General features: G+C 40.6%; 1 protein-coding gene across 1 annotated transcript in view; it reads right to left on the bottom strand.

Moving 5' to 3' along the window:
- The window catches only part of LOC112967496 (E3 ubiquitin-protein ligase CBL), a gene marked incomplete at its 3' end in the record, with an annotated part of 29,026 nt that extends 7,206 nt beyond the window's left edge, over positions 1–21,820 (bottom strand). The window contains exons 1-2 of the mRNA XM_026068690.1: positions 21,783–21,820; positions 14,220–14,467 (exon numbers count right to left, since the gene is read on the bottom strand). Coding sequence (XP_025924475.1) covers positions 14,220–14,347 — 128 coding nt within the window. The remainder of the gene's footprint in view (positions 1–14,219; positions 14,468–21,782) is intronic.
- Positions 21,821–23,585: the final 1,765 nt, after the last annotated feature.

Here is a 23,585-nt window from a genome sequence, read left to right as displayed (position 1 = left end):
GATGCGACTTAAGGTTGCTTGTGCTCTGTTCCACTGAYGTTCACTGGAAAAAAAACCCAATGTTTTTGAAAGTGGTGGTGTAGAAAAAAAGCTGAAGTAAGTGACCTGTATCTGAACACCAAGGTAACAGCTTTCCATTGGATGACAATCACATTTATAAAGAACAGTAGTTTAGGACCTTGATATATGGATATGCAAAGAAGCTGCCCCAGTACATAAGTAGGCTGCTACCTTATCAGTAGTACCTGCCTGTGCACTTTCCCTCCCGCGTGTAATGTTAAGTAATTCAGAGTTGCTTATTCCTTTTGCCAGTAGGAGACAAACAGCTTTCCCGTTATGGTAGAAAGACTCAGGTTAAGAGGCATGGGCACTGGCTAAAGCTGCCGAGAAGATGACATATCTGTAACTCACACCCCAGCTCCTCTGCGTAGGAGGTCACAAGCTGGGTTCCCACTCTGTCCCTGCAATGCCTCTAGGTGACAAACACTAGAAGAACAYTGCAAGTCAGAGACTCCTGCTGTGCAGCTTGTTTCTCCAGCCCTCTGCTGAAAGTTTGCACTTCAAAAAGTGAGAGGAGAGACAACAGTTTATAGCAGTGTAGGACGAAAAGCAAAAACCATGCTATTTTGAGTTGTTTAATTCATTCACAATTCCAGGGGCAATAATGAGACATGGAAGTTGGCATTTACTCAGTTTATGAAAATGGAGGATTCAGCTACCATTGCTAGTTGTTTTGTTACAATAACTGGGACTAATTTGTAAAAATTTGATTCTCAACATTGACAAACAGAGACACTTTCCTTGAAAGGTTAGTGTGCAACCGAGTGTGCAGAGAAGGTAAATGGCGTCTCACCCCTACCTCACTCATGCAAAGCTGCTTCCACAAGGTTAGCAATCCTAAAACTGCTCAAGGGTATGGCACAAGCTAGCACTGACTTGCTAGCACTGTAACACTTGAACAAGCAGTGTCATATTTGTTCACAAATTCAAGACATGCTTGAAGCTAATGTATGCAAGAGTTGATGGAAGGAAGCGAAGTCTTTTGGGGCATTTTTCACGTACAGCTGTATGGTCAGACAAGTATGCTAATGCTTTTCTGAACCTCAACCTAGAAGCTAACTGAACAAGTGCATGTTTTAAAGCAACAGCTAATACTGCAAAAAGACCAGGCCTATTCCTGTGGTCAGCTGCTTATCACTTTCTGTTAAGAGCCTTCTCCCTTAGCCGAGTTCCAGTGAGTCCTTGCACTCAGCTGAGCGTGTCATTTGAATAAGGTGGATTTAAAAAAAAAAAAAAAAAAAAAAAAGATTTTACACTCACACCCATGCATATGGAAGGACTCGGTGTTTCAAAAAGTTACTAATACCTGAAGATTTTCGATTTTCCATTTAAAGTTACAGCCACTTTGTACAGACATTCAGGTGTAATTTACATCAATAAAAGCAGGAAGAACACTAAAAAGCAAACATGAAGTGTTCTGAAATTTACTGCTCTTATGTGCGAGTAACTAGCTTTTGACACACAACAACTAGCCACCAATCCTGTGCTAAAAGAACATGTTCTTTAAGAGTGCACTCCTTTATTTTAACAGGCCAAGTTACACCACATTTGTAAACGCATACAGACCAAACACACACTTGCAGCTACAGCAAACATTTTTATTGGCATATCAAAGCTTAGTTATTATGGTTGCCTTTTATTTTYAGTAACATCAGCAAAGGTCCTCATCTCCATTCCTTCAACTAAACAGAAGAGTTATCCTAGAAAAAGGGTAATATTTTCAAAGAACACTTAAGTGACTTAGACCAGAGATTCCCAAACATTTCTGGCCACAGACCTCCAGCAACCTCAATATTTCTCATGGACTAGGATGGTCCCCTACAAACAGTTACCAGGAGTTGCTGTGGATCACGTACCAGAGCTATGTCAAGTACAGCTGGGGAATCTCTGTCTTAGGCACCTAAATCCTATTGACTCTCAGTGGTATTTAAACATCTGTCATATAAGCACTTTTGAAAAGGTTACCCAGGGCCCACAAGCCACATCAGGGAGCTCTCCTCCCTGTTGCAAGGGAGCCCAGCTGCGACACCTGTGTCAGCTTCAAAGGGAAAAAAACTACACAATGTTTCTGGGCAGTGGTTACRTTCAGACACGAAGGGCAACAGTGACAGTTTTTAAGCACCATTTCATGTTCCGGAGAGCATTCATTCACACATACCTGCAAAATACGTAGCTCATTGTTAGACAGTCAAACAACCACATACTTAAAAGTGAGCCCTTAGAAAGCCCAAATTTTTCTGCTCTACACAATAACCAAATATTTTATTAACTAAGCGTCTGCAGCTGTAGCGTGGATGCATTATTCCTCCCATATATGCCGTGTTTACAGACAGGTTAACAGCTTCTTCAATAGCTCTGAAATATCCCCCGAGCCTGCTCGGCTGCAATTACACCAGCCTTTCCAATTCTGCTACCTTCAGGGCTTGAGAGAGGCAGGTCTCAAGCAACGGTTTTGGGGTAGGAAAAAACAAAACCAGACAGAAAAAAAACCCCACACCATCGTGAAACAAAATCCTTTCCCCAGTTCCCCAGTGCTAATTAATCAGCTGGCTGCTCCAGGCCGGGCCAGGCACGTCCCGCTGCCGGCAGCGGTGCAGGCACCTTCCTCTGTCCTCCCCTCCTCCGTGCCCCTGCCGCTGCGGTTGCGCTACTTCCTTCCTGCTTTGCGACTGTTTTTGCTCCGCGCATCTCAGCGGAAGTCGAAAGGTCGACCGAGCGCTTCCATTCRCCCCAGTCCACGGGCCTGGCCCCAGCTGGGTTTGCTGGTGCTGCTCCCTCCCCCAGGTCCTACTGCAGATTTTTCTTTTCCYGTTTCCTGCTCGCTGGACAAAAGCRCTCTTCCACTGCGAAGGCTCGGTCTTGCAAAGCCGTCAATGGCAGAGGACRATTTTAATCGTAGCATCGCCTCTCTCAGCTATGTTCATGYGATTAGTTAAATTAATTCCAGTTACAAAGTCATACGGCACCTAATGCAGGTCATGACTAAGATGCCCTGTTTACCTCAYGGCAATAAGAGAAGATAGATTTTTGCCAGTGCCAGCTATAAGGTTTTCGTTTTGTCCCCATGTTTCTCAACTACTTCACAGCTAACCGACTGACACAGTATAATTTTGTGCTTGACACACAGCAAGGAGATCGCTCCATTGGATGATTTATAGTCTCAGATATTGTGCTTACAGGCCATAATTTGACATGAACATATCGTCAAGCCTGCAAAGCTCATTTTATTAAAAGCATGCTACAAACACTACTATCCAGAAGAAATGAAGAGGTGTACCACAAGACAGCCAACTCCAAAGTGCTTCACTTCTCCAAAATTACCATACATAATTCTTGTTTATGATCCAATTATCAAGAGAATTTTGGTATTTGCATTCCCATTGACTTTGACTGCATTTGTGCACATCGGGTCTTTGTAAGTGAGGTTCATCATCTCAAAGCGGCTGCTTTTGACAGAGAGCTTCTTCAAGGCAAGCTAAGATTTAAAAAACACAGCCACACCTCCACCTTGGCCCTACAACAAAATTCGAGCTAAGCATGACTCAACTGACTTCATTACAACACACTTTCTTGAAAGTTCTCTGTTTCATAAAATCACTGCCAAACTAGCTAAAATCGTAAGTCACCAATATAGATTCAAGAGGGTAAAAAATTCAGAGCAGAGGAGCCAAGCTACTGTAAAACCATCCTACTCAAAGCTCAAGAGAAGGCTCTATGCATTAACTTGACTGTTAAAAGGACATGACCCAGAAAGGCAGCTCACAAAAAAGTGCACTCTCAATACACTGGAGGAATGACTACAGAGCACTTTTTAAAAGTCTGCTTATCTAGCCCAATGGAAAATTAAGAAAAAGCACGACAGAGGATGTGAGAGTGCCTGATGGTTTGTTTAACACTGAAGCCATTGACTGAAAGTCAAGAGTCTCCTGAAAAAGATGATGCAGTTTCAAATCCTTCTCTTCCCCACAGGACTCACACAGCCACCCAGGACAACTCAGACCCACCACTTCCTCTCTCCACAAATTCCACAGGTTACATGGTCAAAGAATCACAAGTTGGTGGCTTGGAAATGAAAAGGTCACTCAGTTAAACAGAGGTAAAACACATTCTAGTCACTGTACTATTCACTACTGCTACTGGAAACTTATATTTTTAAACAACTCTCACTCCAAAACAGCTTCTGCAGTTCTGCAGCCTCGTGTTGCCAGTGACCCCCCCATGTAAGGAGACAGTTTATGATGCAAGAACACCAGAATTATTTCTCTAGTTGAGCAGTTAGTGCTTGCTTTTCTGTGAATCACACCTCAATAACCGTACTGACAGATAAAACTTCCTTTAGTACTTGAATATTCTTTTAAACATGAGACAGTTTTAACTTACATTTTCTGATGCCAAAATGGTATTTACCTTGTATTCAGTTCTGTTAAGTCTGTTTAACCACAAATATTCTACAGCAATTTTAGAACTGAGAATCCTAATATTAATGGTGCTTCAGCTGGGCTGTGCGAACCCTCCTGTAGGGCAGCATCCTCATTTTGTAAGGAAGCCTAAGAGCAGAAGCACAGAAACGTTTCATGACCTGAGTCACTTTCACAAGAGAAGGGCAACAGAGAGGAAAACCAAAGCCCAAACACCACATCTCGGGCCTCCATTTGAGCAGTAACTGATAGACATTAAGGCTTTAATGTCTCTTAATGTCTGCCAGATAAAAGCTACTCTAAGATTATTTCTTCTGTAACCACTTTACACCTTACAATTTTATATTTTGAAGATTTAAGGGTTCAAAAAAAAAAAAAAACTAACTTTTTAAACAAGTCGAGAAGCATGCCAAATGCACCTTTCAGTAACCACAAAGGTGTGAGGCTGTCACAGAACACATGCTTTTCACATGTTTCTGACTAGGCACCAGACATTAACAGTTACTCAATTCAAACAGATAAGTGGCTGCACCTGGTTCCAGAGAGAACAACTGTATCTTATATCCTGCTACCACATCAGCCAGAAGATTTTAACATGCTCTTCATGTTAGCACAAAACTCTAGCCCATGCACATATGCAGAAATGCTTGAAGTGACCCTGAGCAGACTTTTATAACTCTCCAGCAACTTGAGCCCTCTACACACAATAATCAGTTTTAAAAATAGAAACAACGGAACTACTTTCAACAAAACTTGCAACACAGGAAGTGAATGAAATTCCATTTAACTATTAGTGGCTCAACAGAAGTCACCTTACAAAGTAATGCTGGGCCACTGATCTGTAAAATTTACGGTACTTCCACAGGTTGAGTAAAATAGCAGCCTAACAGTAAACTAGACGTTTTAGAACCAGCAAGTTAACTGCCCATGTATAGAATTTTGCATAATCAGCTACTACTACATTGATTTTGTGGTCTAGGTCTTTAGGTACCCTTTGGAAAAAAGGAAGACAACACTTAACGTGTTTATTACCTCTTGATAATACAAGCTTCAGCTCAAAAGATAGCTTTCCATTTAAAGAACTATAGGCTTCACTGTTTCATTCTTCATAGAGCTATAAAAACAACTGATTACTTCTGCAGTTTCAAGACTTCACTTACTAAAACAATAACGTGGGAATAGGAACACACAAACCACAGGACTAGACAGTTTGTCCATTCTCAGTCTAATCCCATTTCCTTTAAACGCTCAGTTCTCAACAGTAGGCTTGTATAACCTGGATAAAGGGTAGCACTGTTGCCTCCTCCGTGGAGAGGTCAGTTTGCATCGGTGGATGCTACACTCGTTCACATGCCTGATAGGGATGTTAGCTCAAGCACAAAACACACTGCTCTAGCTCAGGTCCAAGCGCTGAACTGCCGCCTTCACAAGACGCTGCACCTGAGCTGGCCTGTGTGAAGCCAGATCAGACATGACTGCATCCGCAGCATGCTACCCTCCGCCTGGTTAATCTCTGCAGCAAATCTGTGTACAACAGTTGCCACTGCTGTGAAGCTTTTCTTTTACAATTAACTATTATGGCCACTGCCAAAATGCAATAGTTCACTAATGAAAGGCATTCTCTCTGTACGCGCTATTTCTTTCCATTCTAACAATTTTTTTAAAGTGGGACCAAATGTAGCTTTAAAGATGCAGGAAACTAGACAGGCCAATTCCTTTATCACAACTTCAGATAATCTTATTACACAAACCATACACGTTTCCTTTCTGATTTTGGAATCCTATCGCTTTCCAGCTAACTACACATACACCAAAATATGACGAGTTCTGGAGTAGAGCACACCAACCAGTTTAAAGCATCACATAAAATACACCAAATGAAAAAAATGACCAGAAAACCATGGCATACATGTAGTTATGCACATGGTTGTGACAGATCTGAAGCAGAAAGAGAACAACTTGTTTCCTACACAGTTCAGTTTGCTGACCAGAAGCACCGACCTACCCACCTTTTAAGGATCTGAACATAGTCCTTAAAAAGCTCAACATATCCTCAAAGCATCTGCAAGAAAAAGGATAACCTCTCACCTACGTAACAGATTAATGCTTTTACCAGGTTCTTGGGACTACATAGCAAAACTTGCTGCTCAGATCAACACTATTTATTATATCTATATTTGACCATTTATACTCTCAGCAGTAAAGTCAAAACTTGTATTTTAGGGGCTACTTGTTATAAAGGATTACCTACATTTAAAGGGAAAAACAGAAAGCAAAACCCCTGTTTTCAAATCAGGTAAGACTTTTGCACCTCCCTTTAAGGAAACCCTCAGTAGGGTGGTGATATCCAAGAGAGTTCGGAGGGGGCTGAAGAAGTGTGAAATAGGGAGCCTTATTTTTTTTGGCCACACTTTAAGCTCTGCTGTTTCACTCCCAACTCAAATCCTGTCGACATGCTGAAAAAAAGGTATTTTACAAAAAAATATATATATATTCCTGTGAAAACTCTTGTTTATGTCTACTTTTAAATCTTCAAAGACTACAATTGCAGAGAATGGCAGTACTTGCCCCGCCTATAGCTGTCCTGCTGCATAATTCGGAACCAGACCTGTACTTTTCCCACGCGCCACCACCACGTCCAGCCTCTCTAATGTAACTCTGCAGACATTTCTAGGGGTGGGTAGTGGTCAGCGAGTCCCATGACCTGAGCCAGCTGCGGGTGGCACACAACTACAAGTGCAATCCCACCCGCCTGCCACAGCAACGGGAACAGGGCTAAGCAAGCCAGCTCACACAGCTAACACCACAGAAGGTGTTGCTTCAAAATGTTGCCAAGCAGCTGCTCTGATTTTGTTCAGCACCTTCTAGCAAGCTTAGTTTTTCAACACCATGCTGCAATCCTGAAGAACTTCACACACCGTAACACCATCTGTTTTCCAGCTGAAAAGGCCATGACTTCTTCCAACTTCCTCAAATCAACAGCAACCCAAAGCATGGCATCTTGGCCCTTAATATACAGGCCAAGCACACAAGAAACAAGACAGTTGCCAAAAAGCACAACCACATTTTTGCCAGCATCAAGAAATCAATCCACATTTCAAAAGAAAATTACAATCAACTAGACTATGTGCTTGCAGTTCCATCTGCAAAATCAAGTCCCTGGGATAAGACTTCTACAGAACTTCACAGTATTACAAATTCTGAGGGGAAACAAGCTAAAATGAATTAAAATCCTACTTCCTTACTGTGCAATAATCCAAAAGCTTACATTTGACCCTAAACTGCTTTTTAAGACAGTGGCCCCATTCTTGACAAAAAGAAAACTAAAATAAACGCAAGTTCAGGCCAATTATGTTAGTTTTACTTGAGTTCCATAACTACCACCTGAACTACCAATTTAAAGCCAAATTAAAGAGAAAATTCTCAGTCCTCTCTCCAACAACATTTAAATGATAATGAATTTCTCCTTGGGTAACAAGCAGTTAGTTAGTGTTCATATGTTGGAGACTGGCAAGGAAACCTTTCTTGTGGGCAGCTTTGGAGCCTGTTCTTTTCTTTACGATGTTCTAATTTAAATGCAGATGTAGACTTCTCACTACTGTTTTTTGTGAAAAAGTCTTAGCTGTATTAGAAGGAAGTGACAAAAGAAGGACTTGCTTAAAACATGCACCATTTGAGTTTTGCATTTTATACCATCTCTTTTCCACTGGACAGGAGTGTGTGTTGGGTGGTGGTGGGGCAGCATTTCAAAGTATGACATTTTAGAGCCAATCTCTCTGAGGGCTTTTCTGGTTCATGACTTAAAACAAGTGCTTTTAAACTTTCTCTTTAAATTCCAATTTTTTTCCTCAAGTCATTCTTCATTCATTTCCTTCCCCTTTAGAGAATATGCACGGTCATTTCCAGTAGACATAAAATACTGGAAGCCTTTTCCTGTGCAAATTAATAAGTCTTTACATTGGAGCTGCAGTGAAGTACGAAATCCTGCTGAGCCAGCATCCCTTAAGATCACTGTCAGAACGACAACATTTAAATATAGACCAGCTTCCCAAATCTTATTTGCAATTTTATGTTGTCAGGAAAGGGTTTATGATATTCCCTGCATAACCTTTTTCTCTACAGACCAGTTAATTCAGAGTTTGTTTTCCCAAGTATGCAAGCTGAAATAGTAAAATAACTTGTGCTGTTTCCTAAACACCCAGTCTACATCCTGAGTAATTACTTCTCCTCAGCCTTTCACCCACCCTCCAGCTTACATTAACAGCATTCTCATACAGAACTGTTTCCGATGGTTCAATTTTACTTAGGTAATAAGGCTGAATTTTCACTCATAGTAGACTGTTTTAACATGCTCAATACATTCGATTCATTGGTGAAAAACTGACTCTTCACCCAAATTTGTTCCCAAGTAACAGACAACTCCTATGCCTGTCTGCTGATCAGGAAGTTATTTTTCTGACCTGCAGCGTAAAGTAAAAGAAATCTATTTATACAACTGTAGAAAAGCAGCTGCAATGAGTAATTTATGTAGCAGTGTCAGTTTATGAATGGTAGCTCCTCTGTGCAAGAAGGAGTTCTGGAGAAGTAAATACTTTCTGTGACAGAAACAAAAATATTCCAGCATAACCACTGAGCCTCCAAATTAAACTGTAATCAACAGTTAGGTGAGTTCAGCATGTTCAGAACAGTTGTGTTGTAATTAATAGCACCACCAATGGAACCATTGCACTGTTGCAGGAAAGATATTTAACCAGTTCATTACAATTTTTTTTTTTAAAACAAACAAGCAAAAAAACCCCAAAAAAACAAGGAATCCTCAAAATACACACGCTCAGAGGAGTGAAATATTTACCATTATAGGTAGTCCAGTGAGCTATTCAGCGCTGAACAGGTGTACCTTTCCCTTTTGGGTATAAACCTGCTAAAAATACTCTACAGAATTTCTTTTATTGCACTGTTTCAACTTTATAGGCTACAAACTTTGCCTTTGGGTGTTACTTTTATTTTTAAAGTGACAAGCCCTAAATGCCTTTCACATTAGGAAGCGCTGTGGATCTATAGAAAGTAGGAACCAACAGTTTCTGAAGTGTTCTTATCCTCAGAGCCAAAGATAATCCAGTGATTTATGTTTAGCTTACCATAATCATGTAACAAAAGGAATAATCAGAATGATTAAGTCTTGAATACTAGTTAATTCCAATATCAATGCCTGCAGTTGCTACCCTTTTAGCTTACTGAACACTCAAGTTAATTTGTTTTCAGAGGTCAGGCTACCTATTAGTAAGAACAACCAAAATAAGCCCCCAAACTGTCAATACTCAAAGCAGCAATACAGCATCTCCATTAAAAAAAAAAAGAAAAATCTACTAAAAAGTCACCAAGTTAAAAAACATGTACTTGCTCAAACAGTCTCTAAGCAGCAACTAAAGAAGTTGCTACACATACTTATTAGTTAAGTGCACACAGCTTGAAAAGCACCCACAACAGCATTAACCTTTAAATAGATATGCAAGTGAGCTAAAGCAGAATTTAAATGGTATCTCTAAAGCTCTAATAAAATAACCAAATAAGTTATATACAAAAATCGCAGCATGAGAGTTTATGCAAGCCAGCAGCAATTTCAGCTGAACCACTATACATCAAAACCACACTGTTACAAAGACAAAACAGCCGTTATAGTCCTAAGAAAAGAAAGGAAGCCATTGAGCGTTCACAGCGTTGGAAGTCTCACTAGCTGTGGTGTTAGCCACAACAGGAAGATGCTTTCGGCACGCTGGCTGTTAACATGTAACGCAGGAGAGATGTATTCCCTTTTAATAGCYCTATGATTGCAACCGGTCAAAAAAATTTCAAGGAACAAGCACTCACCCACATTCATAAGCACAATGAGCGTTTGCACAAGTCTCTGCTAAACTTGTTCTTAGCCCCCTGCCCCTCTGCTGTAGCCAGGACACTGGAGAATAGTGGTTGGTGTTTTGCTCTTCACAAATACACCTGTAAACCTTCAGTATGCAAATACAATCTTATTTCCTACTACTGGATTATAAACTCAGTCTACCACACAACAAATACCAAGTAGCATCCATAGTATACTCCCGCACACTCCTACTGTAAACACGTACACTACACACTGTACCAAAACACTCAACACCAGACAACACACACCTTGCAGCTATTACAAACTTTTAAAGCAACACAAGCAGCCACAAGACATGGGGGTCTGTAACTTTGCTCCAATCCTGCTTTTGTCCACCTTGGAGGAATGCACTGGAGAATTTCTGAAAAGCTTTAGAGGGAGTATATAAAAAGTGATTTAGAAATTAAAAAAAAAAAGGCTGATGCTCAAACAATCAAGACAAATCTGATCCTACAATCTAAGAGAGACTTCAGTCATTTCTAATTACTGATCTGTTTGCTATTAGCAAACACCTGCACAGCTCTCACGCTAGTTATGCAAATATCAAAATAGCGCATTTGCTCTACATGAAGAGATGTTTGGGGGAGGGAAATAAGGGCATACACAACAGGAAGCAAAGTGAATACTAAATCCAGAGGACAGGAATAAAGAAGCTTCAAGGACAACAGGAAAAAAAGTCAGAAAAAGTCAAGAAAATGAAAAAAATGATTTAGTATATCAAATTAGAATTTTAAAGTCATGTTTTCAAAACACTGCAGACTAGCATTAGCAGCAAGCTTATATAAGATCAAGAGCAAAACAGTGCATATATATACACACATACACTGCCATGAGGAAACTTCCAGTGAAAACCAGATTCAAGTTATATCTGTTTGCTCTACAGACTGCTGACAAACTTTCAGAAAGTTTCTCCCTTGCTTTGGGCATTTGAACTCATTAATTCTCAAAAAAGAAAAAATTAATATTTTTCATCAACTTCTAACAAGGTGAGAAAGTCTTTTAAGTTCACTGTAAATTATTATATATATTTTAAATCCAAAGGTGCATTTAAACCAACATCTCATTTAATTAAGCTTCAGAAGAAACAAGCGAATAGCCATGAAAGCGATCAGGTTCCAAAAGCCTCCACAACCACACAAACAAGGAGGCCGCTGCTGCAAGTGCAATATTTAACAAAATCCCTAGTTGAAGCAGAAATGCCATTCTTTATACAGAGTTCATCTCTTGAGTTGGCATATGAATCACATGCACAGACTATAACTTCTTACTCCATGAAGAGTGAGAGAGTAACTGAGAACGTTACCATGCTCATCACCAGCACCAGGCAAAGGGTGTCTGAAATTTACCCTTTATATCCTCACAGAACTGCTACTTCCTGGGCTGAGATGAGCGAAAAGCAAAGGAAGATGCTATGAGACTAGGTGGGATGTGTTTCTGCTTTTATGCTTACAAGACTCACCATCTTTGCACCTCTGGTAAGTTGTTTACTCATAAACGGTACAAACAGCAAGTTTCCAGAGAGCCCCATCAACTCTACAAGAAAACAAACCTCTGCTGGAAGCCTATTTCTGAAGCCCATATCAAGCAATTTGGATTTTTTTTTAATTTTTGTCAGTTAGTTTGACTGCAAGCTGAATAAGGATTTTTTCAAGATGATTACCTCTCCAAAGTTATTGCTCTTTGCTTCTCTCTGAAATAAGAAGGGACAGGAGACAAGATGTTGGACTTATGATTGACATGGGTACTTATCATTTACTCATGGGACATCCCATACTTACGATGGACAGATCACAGTACAGGCACATTTAACTAGAAAAAATGATCACAGATAAATTCTAAAGGGTTTGAGGTTTAAAGAGCCCCTTTAAGCCTACCTCTGAAGGCATCAGTAAATTTTCCAGGTAACGGTATCACTTATATTTCATGGGAGCCAAACAAAACCATTTGCAACAAAATGCTACTAAATTATTTTAAAAGCAACCTGCTGCACTGTTAATATCAGTCTTAAATGATAATCCATGCTATCAATACCTCGAAAGACTATCCAATGAAGTGATCAGCTTCAGCAGAAGACCCAGAGTTCACTTTTAGTTAGTTAAATCCATTTATTCACAGTAAAAATAAGTACTTTTCATATTGTAGCTCACTCTGAACCAAGTAAAGGTTAAAAATGCAATTTTCCATTAAATATTGCCTCATCCCCACAATGTATCAGGCTAAGAAGTTCTCTTCTCCCCATACTTGTTACATTCATTGTTTTCTATAACACTTCAYGAGAATTCCAGCTATCAGCTTCTCCCATAACCTTCTTACCTGAAAAAAAACCCTAAAAAGAGCCAATTGTGCCTGCAGTAACCATGTTTTTCCCTAAAAAATAAATTACATCCAATCCGAGTTCACACATTACACTGAACCCAATTCCTGAAGGTTTCATAGAGAAAACTAAGCTTTTAAGAGAAGCAAGAGTACCATGTGAAGATGCCATATTTAGACTCCCAAACCACGGCTGTACAAACCCTAAAAGCAAGTCTTATCTTATGAAGAAGTGATGCTAAACCACCCAAAAAGATAGTTCAATTTCTTATTCCATTCTTGAACACTGGAGGCAAAAGGTAAAACGGTACAGCAATACCTTCTAGAGCCACTATCATAATCTTGGAGTTCAACTTTATAGAAAATGCTACAGGGACACACCGTTGTACAACATTCTCAGAAAAAGCATTTATACGAGAAACATGCACCACCACTTCTCATTTTTATTTTAAAGTAATTCAAGCAAGTAGTTGCCAGGGCGTTAACCACATATTCTCCCTAGAGCAATTAGGTTCAGCAAGTGGGTAGTTTTCACTTTTTTTCCCCACTAATTTTTTACTCCAGAAGTGAAGTAGTACCTACTTCAAAATTCTGAATTGAGTTTAAAATTAAACGTGTACTTGTACAACTCTATTACACCCTGCCACCAACAGGTAGACAAAGATGTAAGATCAACCTTTCTCACAGCTTTCTCCTCTCAAGTCACCAGAGCAGTCCTTACCTTAAAGCCCAAGGGAGGAAAGGAGAAGCCTTTCCAGGCACAGTATAGCACTTATCAAATTCATGCTATTTTGATCAAGAGAAGGTCATGTTCAAAACTGTGTGCAGTCTCCTTCTCCTATCCTTTTTAGTAAGTGTTATTCACCTCAGCTGTGTCTTCTGCACACAAATAAAGAAGAGTTCACAAGGAAGATGGCACCCTGATCTACCTTCAATTTCAAATTTTACTCTAACATATGAAAGTTGAGGGGGTTTAGTACAATGTTTTATTTCCACAAACTAAGGTTACATTACTTCCCCCTCCCCTCCCCCAAATACTGGACAGTTCCAGTTTCCAGAAAAAGGAAGTTCCATAAAGCTTAAAGATCAATTTCAGTTAAGTTTTAGTTTGGATAACTGTTTTGCTACATACTTGAAATATTCTACTGTTCCCCAAAACTGCCAGAAAGGTTACTCTGAACCTTATCATTCTCTCTTAGGCAAGGCATTTTCTATCTCAAAACAGAGAGAACTGCAGAACCTTTTCACAGACTTTACTACTTATTCTAACATAACATAAATGAACTACACAACAACCAAGGCTATACAGGCTCTGAACACTTACTCTGCTCTTTGACTTTGACATAGCCAAGTATATTTTACTGCAAACTCTACACTCAGTCTTAATTCTCTTGATAGTCTCCAGTTTTGTGTGTAGACACCATATGGCCCAACCCAGCCATTTTTTCAAGACCTTGCGCACCAAAGCAAACTTATAGCACAAAAATTTGAGAACATTTTCTCCCCATTACCTAGGCTGAGAGTTCTCTTCATACATCCTCTCTTTCCCTTCCTTGAAAAGGCTGATGGTCTGCTTTGTTTTCTTCATCAAGTTCTCCATGAACACTCGGAAATATTCATTTTCTCCTAGGGTTTCCATCTTCCCCTCGTAGCGTGACAGGATGGTTCGTAGATGCTGGTACGTATCAGGCAGCAGATCTAGGATATAGGGTGGGCTGTTCTTCAATGCCAGCTTCGGGTTCTGACACAAACGCACCACCTACAATTAATGAAGAATGCACCATTTAGAAAATAAGAAGATTGCAAGCCATCAGTCACACAATTCAGTGATGCTTATGAAAACAATACACTGAAATATTAATACACAAGAAATTGCATTTGCTGTTGCTCAAGTCCAGACAGGGAGCCCAGCCACCATAGAAGAATTGACTATGGCCGGAYGTGCATACGAACTGACAAAATCCCCACCGCACGCACAAATATATTAAGCACAATTCTGACAGACTCCATGTTCAACTTCCCTGTCAATGCCAAGGATGCAGCTTAATCTGTACCCTGCACTTCGCACCCCAGTTCAGACTCTAAACATGTCCATAAGCAGCACTTAACCTGCTGAGCTGTCCTGATATTGGCTACAAAAGTTTCCCACAGTGACAYGTATATTCAGGACAAAAATGTTCATATAAAAAGTTCCCTTGCCACAGGTATCAAATCATGCCAGTGAGTGTCCCCAGGCAAAGTCTTATGAAGAAAACAGTGCTAGAAGAACCTCCTTTTCTTTATCCTTGAATACAGACAAGGACTAAGAAGAACACCAGCTTTTAAGGATAACGATGACCGCTGACGAAGAATGAATGCAAAGAAAATTTTCTGTGCAAGAATGAGAAAAACTGTAGCGAAACAGATATTCTAAGTCAAGTTTGTGCAAAAATTTAAGCAGAAAGAATTTTGTCCCCAGCTACAAATCAAGTTTTGCTTTTAACTTCATTTACACGCATCTTAACAAAAATAGACCCTTCACAGTAATTTTTCTTCTGTGCATTTTTTTCATAACAGCACATACACAGCTTTCCCCCCCCGGTAATTAGTCTAAAGATTTATTAGATGCCCATAAACCAGCTTTCTGGTTGGCATATGACTAAGTATCTCATTTTTCTTCTTTCCCATTCACAAGTTCTCTGCTTATTTTTTAGCAGTGAGATCACATATTCTCAAAGTTAAGAATTTGAGCCTATCAAGCCAAAGTTCTGCCATATAAAATGAATTTACTCAATCATTGATTCAACAATTGCATTTTTATGCACTTACTTTTGCATAATGCAGTTAAGGCACCAGCAGAAAATAGAATAATCCCTTTCAGACCTCATAAGCAATACCATTGTTATAACTGCACACAAAGACATCAAGATGCAAACTGAACTTAATATAGTTCTTTGATATACAGAGATGCAATGCTTACATATCAAAAGCTCATGATTATAGGCTTATGTGATAGGGGAGCATAAAGGAGTCCTCTTCAGCATCTACCATAGCCAAAATTTTCTATTATGTAGAATGGGACAAAGATAGGGAGAGATAATGGAAAAATAGCAATTTGAGAAATCAGTGGTTCACTTTCAGCTATAAGAAGCACTGAAACTCTGCATTTGCACAGCCAGTTTCAGGTTAAGTTTACACCAACTGCTGGTTCTTAGTTTGTAGTCTTACTGCTGTCTTGCTGGCTAACAGGTTCTGACTTTTGCCATTTATATCAAACTTCAGAGGAAGGCCAGTACAAAATGTACATATAGTTCCCTAAAACTCTTTAGTAAAATGTATGTTATTTGACAGGTTAATACTGAAATACATGAATGAGGTCTAAATTAATGCCACTATCAGGTGAAAGGATATTGAAGGTATCAGACAGTGCAATTGCAAAGAAGACCAAGCTTAAGGGAAGCAGATAGGAAAAGGTGAAAGAACAACCTAAAGTCCTTTTGCAGTGTATCACTTCCATAAAATCTCATGAAACCTTTATGAGGAAGCTACTGGCTCCCTACACTGCATACTTAAATACCTACTCCACTAGACACTCGCTGGTGGAAAAACAGGTAATTTATTCTGAAAAAGAGCTCTAGCATTCTACTTTGCCTTTGAGGGTATATGCAAAAAAGCAACCTTGGAGGAGTAAGTGACATCTCCAATTATATCTGACTTAACAGTACTGCCTCTAATAAGAGCTGATTGAGAAAGACTCAAGTTCAATGAAGGGAAAGGCACAGGATGTATTAAAGCTCAAACAGAAAAATCTGGCTGCCAATTAAGAGAATTTCTTCTCTAGAAAAGCCTCTGCAAGAATACATGGAACTAAAACTGGCAAATCTTTCCCTCCATTTTGAGGAGACAAGTATTAGGCAGTCTAGATAAGGAGACGGATGGTCACACGACTGACTTATCCAATTGATTTTGATGCCTCAATTACTGCTTCCTTAGAGCCTGTGAAAATTGTACAATGAACCGTATCAGCAAACTGAGTCAACATATTTGTCCCCAGACAAAAACTAGTTTCACTATGCAGCACAAATAAGTCCTAAATACGTCCTCAGACACAGCTGAAGTGTGCTGCGGGTAGCAAAATCATTTCTTCAACAAAAATTGTTTATTACATGGGGAGGGGTTAAAAACTTAATAAAACATAATTCTTATGAGGAAGCCATGTGAAGCAAGCACACAAGCCAGAGTAGCCATTTCTCTCAGTCATCTGTAATAGGAAACGGCTTGGCTGTTATCTCTTGAAACTATCCAGCTACAGAACAAGTCCACGACATGTCAGTAACCTAACTAACTTCAACACCAATTAGAAAAATTTCCTCAAAGCAGAAGCAAGTTCAGCCAAACACTCATAGCCTCTATATAACTTTTCACAAGTGACTTTTAAAGATATTCAAATAGCTAACAGAAGAACCAAAACAGCTGTGATTTTATTATTAAATGATTGTTTATTTACCAAGCAGACAAAAACAAGCTAAGGTAAGCATTTAAACAAAGCTACATGTCTAGGAACTGCAGTCTCTGGAGCAAAGTTGGCTGTTTTTGTTGCTGCTGTATTACAAAAACAGTTGCCTTTTGCTTGTTTCTCTACGTGTGCACTTGCAGCATCATGACACTGCCGAAAGGAATGTTCCCAGCACTGGGAACAGCCGCCCCTCAGCGAGCCACCGGGCCCTCCACAGGGACCCAGCAAAGTGGAAGGAAATTGAGAAGCAGCAGCAAATATCGTTCATTAGATGAGATGGCAACAAACACAAGCAATCCAGGTTTTAAACTACCATCTAAAGTCATCCGAGTTTGCCTGGCTCATGCTTTGTTCTCTCACAAACCAGCCTTTTACGGAGACATTTTTGCATTTTTAGCAAAACCAACAAATAACTCACAAGCATTTTAAAACTAGGAAGGAGATTCCAGTCAAGAACACTAAAATTCACTTCACTGGTTTTTGTTTTCCAAACTGAATAGTAAGAAAATAACCAAAACCCCATTTCCCCCCTCACTTCTGAGGAAAGAATTTGCCATCTACTTATTGAAGGAAAAGATCTTAAACAGATTTCCTAGGCCTGCAGCTGAATCTCTCCCCCCAAGATTTTGTAGCTTGCCCTGATTCAACTCCAGATTTAAAGCATTTTTCTTTTCATCACTGCTCCATTAGATTTCCACAAATAAAAACATGATAACTAGAGTAGGGAAGCAGTGACACTATATATGGAGCGCTGTCACAGGCAGAAAGTATAGAGAATGTGAGAAATGCTACAAGAACTTTTTTAAAAATTTGCAGTTACAGCCTTGTAGTCATGTTAGGTATATGTTAGTAGAAGCAAGGAAGCAGCTTTCAGGAACAATGAGACACCTAAATGAATGCATTCATTTAACAATATATTCATTAAGAAAAGCAGAGAGCAGTAAGGCAGTTTATGACCGAGAGCACTGCTTGACAGAATACAAACCAACAGAAACTGTGGCCCCTTAAGGCAGACTCACCTACCACCATGCTGGTGGGCTAACGCACTCTCAATTCCCTTTCCTCAGCCTGTCTACCTGTCCCATCCTTTTTATTCATTACTTTCCCATTTTGCTCACGCCCAGCCCTACCCATCGAAAAGCTAGAGCCAGCCCGTTTGCTGCAGGCATTGGTACACCACCCAGTTGCTCATTCTGGCAAAGGCCTTCAGCTCGGACACCTCGTACTTCCTGCCTCAGACTGGGGACAGTGCTAGGGAGTGCCAGACTTGATAAGCCCCCAGGTATCACTGTACCAGATACCAGTTTTTCCCCTCCAGTGCAGATCCCTCAGCACAGTTGTGAAGAGCTACACGTCTTTCCTTTCTTTGAGGGCCAAATAAAGTTTTTCTATTGAAATCACATCACGTCTGAAGCTAACAGCAAAAGAAAACCTGCTCATACTTCTCTTCTACTGAATTTGTACTTGCCCTCATCTACTGTTTACAATGAAGGTGACCTACAGTGGCATTCCTCTATATCAATTTTAGAAACACGCTGAATGACATCAGTATGCTGCTCAGAGAAGTGTTCAGTTTTAGCTCAAAGTTTGCCTTCCTCCTCCATATCTTATTACATGTACTCTACCATTCTTCTATTACATCCCTTATACCTTCTAAGTGTTTCACGATTACCCCATCTACTCTTCAAATACCATCCACAGCAATGTACTCAAGCCGTCTGCGTTATCTGCTGCCCAGATCACATTTGCAAGAACTGATTCGTAATTTCATCCTTTCATGTAAGACATAAAAATTGGTTTCATCAGCCAATACATTATGTTTTCTTATACTAAACATTGCTTTATTTGCTAAAGACAGTGATAAGATGAGCAAGTATGATAAAACAGATTAACAGCAGTTCCTCCCACTTGAACCAATCTATACACTTTACTAGGTTCAAGACAGTACAAGGAAATGACTGTGTTGCTTACTGTGCTATTTGTCACTGCACGTTTGCAGGCTCACAAGACGTCTAACAACACATTCAGCTTCCAAAAAACACATTTAACCTCTATTCCTTAGAAAAGGAAGTAACATGCTTCACCTAATTCAGCAATAAATTGCCATCAGCATTTCTTATCATACACAACAGTGACACATTAAAGTAGCCAACAATATTTTAAAGAGCAAAAGAGAAGTTTTATGACAGAAGGGTCTATCAATGATTCAACTCCATTTCTCTCACAGACTGGGGACAACACTGGTTACAGACATGTCCTAGTTCTTGTCTTCAGAAATGAGGAATAAACATTTGCCTCAAAACCAAAAAGCTCTCCAGAGCCAGCGCAACCATCTTCTATGAGCCCATACATGTCACCCTACTAATTCGAGATAACGGCTCCGAAACACTCAAGGTGCAAAAGAAACAAAGTAAGTCCTGGCATACTTCATTCCTGCTCTAACAAAGCAGAGATTTTAACAGGACAGCATTCAATGCTTAGTCTAAAATAACTGACCAGCAGACTAGTCTTGGTAGGACAGGCAATGGCACTTCCTGTCTGTATGCTACCCAGCGCAGAAGCACCATTTTGGTTGTAAGAGATCACTAACACAGTCCAGTAGTTGTGAAGCTCAATCAGCGTATAGATTCGATATTGAGACAGTCAGTAATCAGACCAACTGATAACTGCCAAGTAACATTACACACACAACAACATCCAGGTCTSTTGCAAGGGGTACAACAACAACGACCATCAACAGTATCTTGTCAGACTCCAAAGCATTTCACATTCTCATCTTCTCTTTCTCTTTTTGAAAAAGTTGAAGAGGTACCACAATTTAGCTGATCAAAAAACCCAGCATTATTTTAGCTCCTCAATACACCAGGACACAGATCTGAGCAAGCTACAACTCGTACTCCAATGACAGGACAGAGCTCACCAGATAAACGAATATTCTTTTTCCCAAAAACATGAAAGAACCACCCATGCTAAGCTGTCATTCATACCATCTGCAATTTTGTTATTTATGCGCATGCTGAAAGCACAAATACTGAATGCAGAAAGCAGCAGCTGTAATGTAAAGTCAAAGTAGGTTTTACAGAGCAGGTGACAAACTGATGCAGGATTTCACTAACATATGCAAACCAGGACAGGATACATTCAGAAGTTGTAACAGATTCCCAAGGTGCTGAAGAAAGACTGGTCTCTGTACAGTTCTGGTTTTAAGTGCGTTGAATTTGACTGAATTAATTCAGTTGAAACAACTAAAACCAGTATTTCTCAAGTGTACTACTACATTCTGTATAGCAAGTACTCAGCTAGCTCCACAACCATGCTATTTATTTTCTGATTTTAACTGACAGGAATGCAGTTTGTTAACATGCAAGAACCCAAGTACTCCCAAACATAAAACAGTTGATGAAGCCCCCTATAGGTTCAGACTTGTTCCTCATGCCTTGGCTGTTCATGTCACAAGTATAGGAAAGATAAAATTCAAGGTGAACATCCCACTGCACAGGACATAAGACAATTTTATGTCCACACTATATGTCATCAAGTGCAACTGTAGGGAAAATAGTACTGACAAAAATTACAATTTCAAATTACAGATTTTGAAAGACAGGATTATGTCAGACAGCTTATGGAGAACATTATGAATAAAATATTTGGACAAGAATCAGCTTGCATAGGAAATTTATCAGTGACATCCAAAACCAGAGATGCATGAATGCTTTGACAACGCCAGCTAATTATACAGACTAACAAATCAGGTCATGAACATACTGTATGCACACAAATGCAGCATACATTTCTGAGAGGCAAGAGTATCATCTATTAAACACGCACAATAGTATTTTTTTCTTTGCACCTGTAATTTCATTTACTTGGGCCAGAAAACTAACTCATTTTCAACAACTTCTATTCATTTATCCCTCCTCATCACTAGTTTCATAACCAGTATCTAAACACTTGGCAGTTTGCTATGCTATTAAACAGATTCTCTAATTCAGATGTGTTCTCACAAATGTGCACAGGCACAACCAAAGCCCAACTGAAATCACAGAGGCTTTTCACAGTCAAATATTTCCTCCCATACAAATCCGACTGGACAACTAGGTCTTTAAGACTTCAAAACTTAAGCCTACAGCTTGAACTTTCACATACTGCCTACAAACAAAACTCTTCATCAGTGAGACGAAGAAGTCAATCAGTGGATGTTCAGAAGAGCTCACTTTAACTGGTGGCAAATACAGCAGTAGCCTTGGCTTGGCTTCCCCGTTTGTGATTTCACGGTGGAGAGGGTGTACAGCCACAGACTGGCTATGCAGATCTGAAGCTGCGTACGCACACGCACAAACACAAAAACCACCGCTGCCATCTGAAATGCCAAGGTAATCAAAGTTCTTTTTCAGGCCATTCTTTTTCTTTGAACAAACTACCCTATAAAGTCAAGCACAAATTGAYATTCACCTTTATATCATATGCACAAGAACGAAGAGGTGCATTCTTACAAGTTGTATCTGCAAGTCAACTTATTTGTATGAAGACGAACACAAAAACATGATCTTCTAACTACCCTTCCCACATTAGCACTTACGCTTGTCCTCAGCGTCTGTAAAAGAGAACCACTGGCACTTCTCAAAAGCCTTTAGTCTTTATCCCACCTCTCTCTGTAAAAGTGATCAAAGCTCAACACAGGCACAGCAGGGCACAACCGTAAACCATGCCTTTTGCTGAGCCAGCCAACACAAAGTGATTTCTTGGCATGAATATAATTTAATCGTCTTAAAAAAAAAAAAAAAAAAAAAGCTCCTCTGTCTTCAGCATCTACTGCAGGAGATTCAGACACAGCACGCATAAACAATGCAGGGAAAAAAGAAAGAAAAGTTGAAATGCATAAGCCTGCAGGGTAATTGGATGAGGTATGCCCATCAGCCCTGCTAGCTCTGCTCCCAGAGGGGAAGGTGGTGAGGTGACACTCCCCAAGGACAGCTTTAGCGCTGCCTTTACTCTGCACTAGTTTTAGGGCCTGTCATTTTGCCCTGAATCCAGCCCTATGAAATGCACTGCACATTTTAGACTCCAACATGTCAAGCCTAATCTCGATTCTCAGGGCTGAACAGTAATAACAAGTTAAGAACAATCAAAATCTCAGAAAAAAACACATTAGAAGAATTTTACTTTATGCCCGCTTCTGGGCATCTGCAGTCATTCACAGGAGCTTTTGGTAAATAGTACCAGCACCCAAGACTAACCCCCCATTTGGATTTCTTACAACAATAGCTATTATCAGCACACCTAGCTGGGCTTGGACATCGATTGCCATGCCTCATCACACCATCAGGCCAAAAGGTCTGGTGTCCTGCCCCCAGCAATAGCCATTTCCCGGCCTTTTAAAAGGTGGAGGAGGGGAGAGACTTAATGAACCTTGTGTGCAGTGCTCTGTGTAACAAGCTGGAATCAGGAGATTTTCCTTTCCAGCTCCTGCACCATCAAATTTGTTGTTTAACATTAGATTTGATTCTCCTTGTTTTTGCATAACTGCATGCATTCACTCTGGAGGATTTTATTCAGACTTTTATGGTTTTTACCAGGCTCCCAGTTTTGAGGAGAAAGCTTTGTGCTGAGCTCAGTACCATGTCCCTATTCATTCAGAAAAGAATACTCCAAACTGCCACAAAGCACACGCCCAGCCTTGCCACCCAGTACCCACGCTATGCTCCACCACAGGCTGCAATTGCCCCTCAGACAAACAAATCCTAGACACCTCCCTCACACAGCTGCACAGGTAGGACCTACCACTGATAGCACCAGGATGCACCTGTGGCTCCCCACCAGGCCCTGCTGATGGCAGCCTCCCCCCACCAGCACCCACCCTGGTGACCACCAAGTGTATGATGGTACAAACCCCAGGTTCTCTTGAGCAGCTCGGCCTCCTCCACCCCACATCTTCCCTCCTTCTCCAGCCTCCCCTGCCACCCTCAGCCCTGCACACACCTCACCCCCCTGCAAAGCTGCTGCCCCCCCCCAAAACCTTCCTGTCCCCCAGTCCCTGCTCCCGCCTCTCCTCCATGCACCAGCTGCAGTGTTTCCCCCACATCCTCCCCGCAAAATGTTTCACCCCAACCCAACGCTGGCTCCAAACAGCCCTCTTCCAAATCCCATACAGCCCTCACTCACCCCCCCACACCCTGTTCCCCCAAATCCTTCACCCCAGTCCCACCTTGACCCCACACAGCCCCCTCTCCAGCTAACCCTGCAAAACCCTTCACCCCTGCCCTACCCTGACTCACACAGCCATCTCTGCACCCAGACCCTCCCCGTCCCCCCAAAACCCATCACCCCGGCCCTACCTTGACTCACACAGGCCTCTCTCCCCCCAGACCCACCGTGTCCCCCC

The sequence above is a fragment of the Apteryx rowi genome, unplaced genomic scaffold, assembly GCF_003343035.1.
Source record: "Apteryx rowi isolate R43461 unplaced genomic scaffold, aptRow1 scaffold_278, whole genome shotgun sequence".
NCBI lineage: Eukaryota > Metazoa > Chordata > Aves > Apterygiformes > Apterygidae > Apteryx > Apteryx rowi.
The sequence above is the reverse complement of the archived record's forward strand: the minus strand, read 5'-3'. Positions and strand labels throughout refer to the sequence as shown.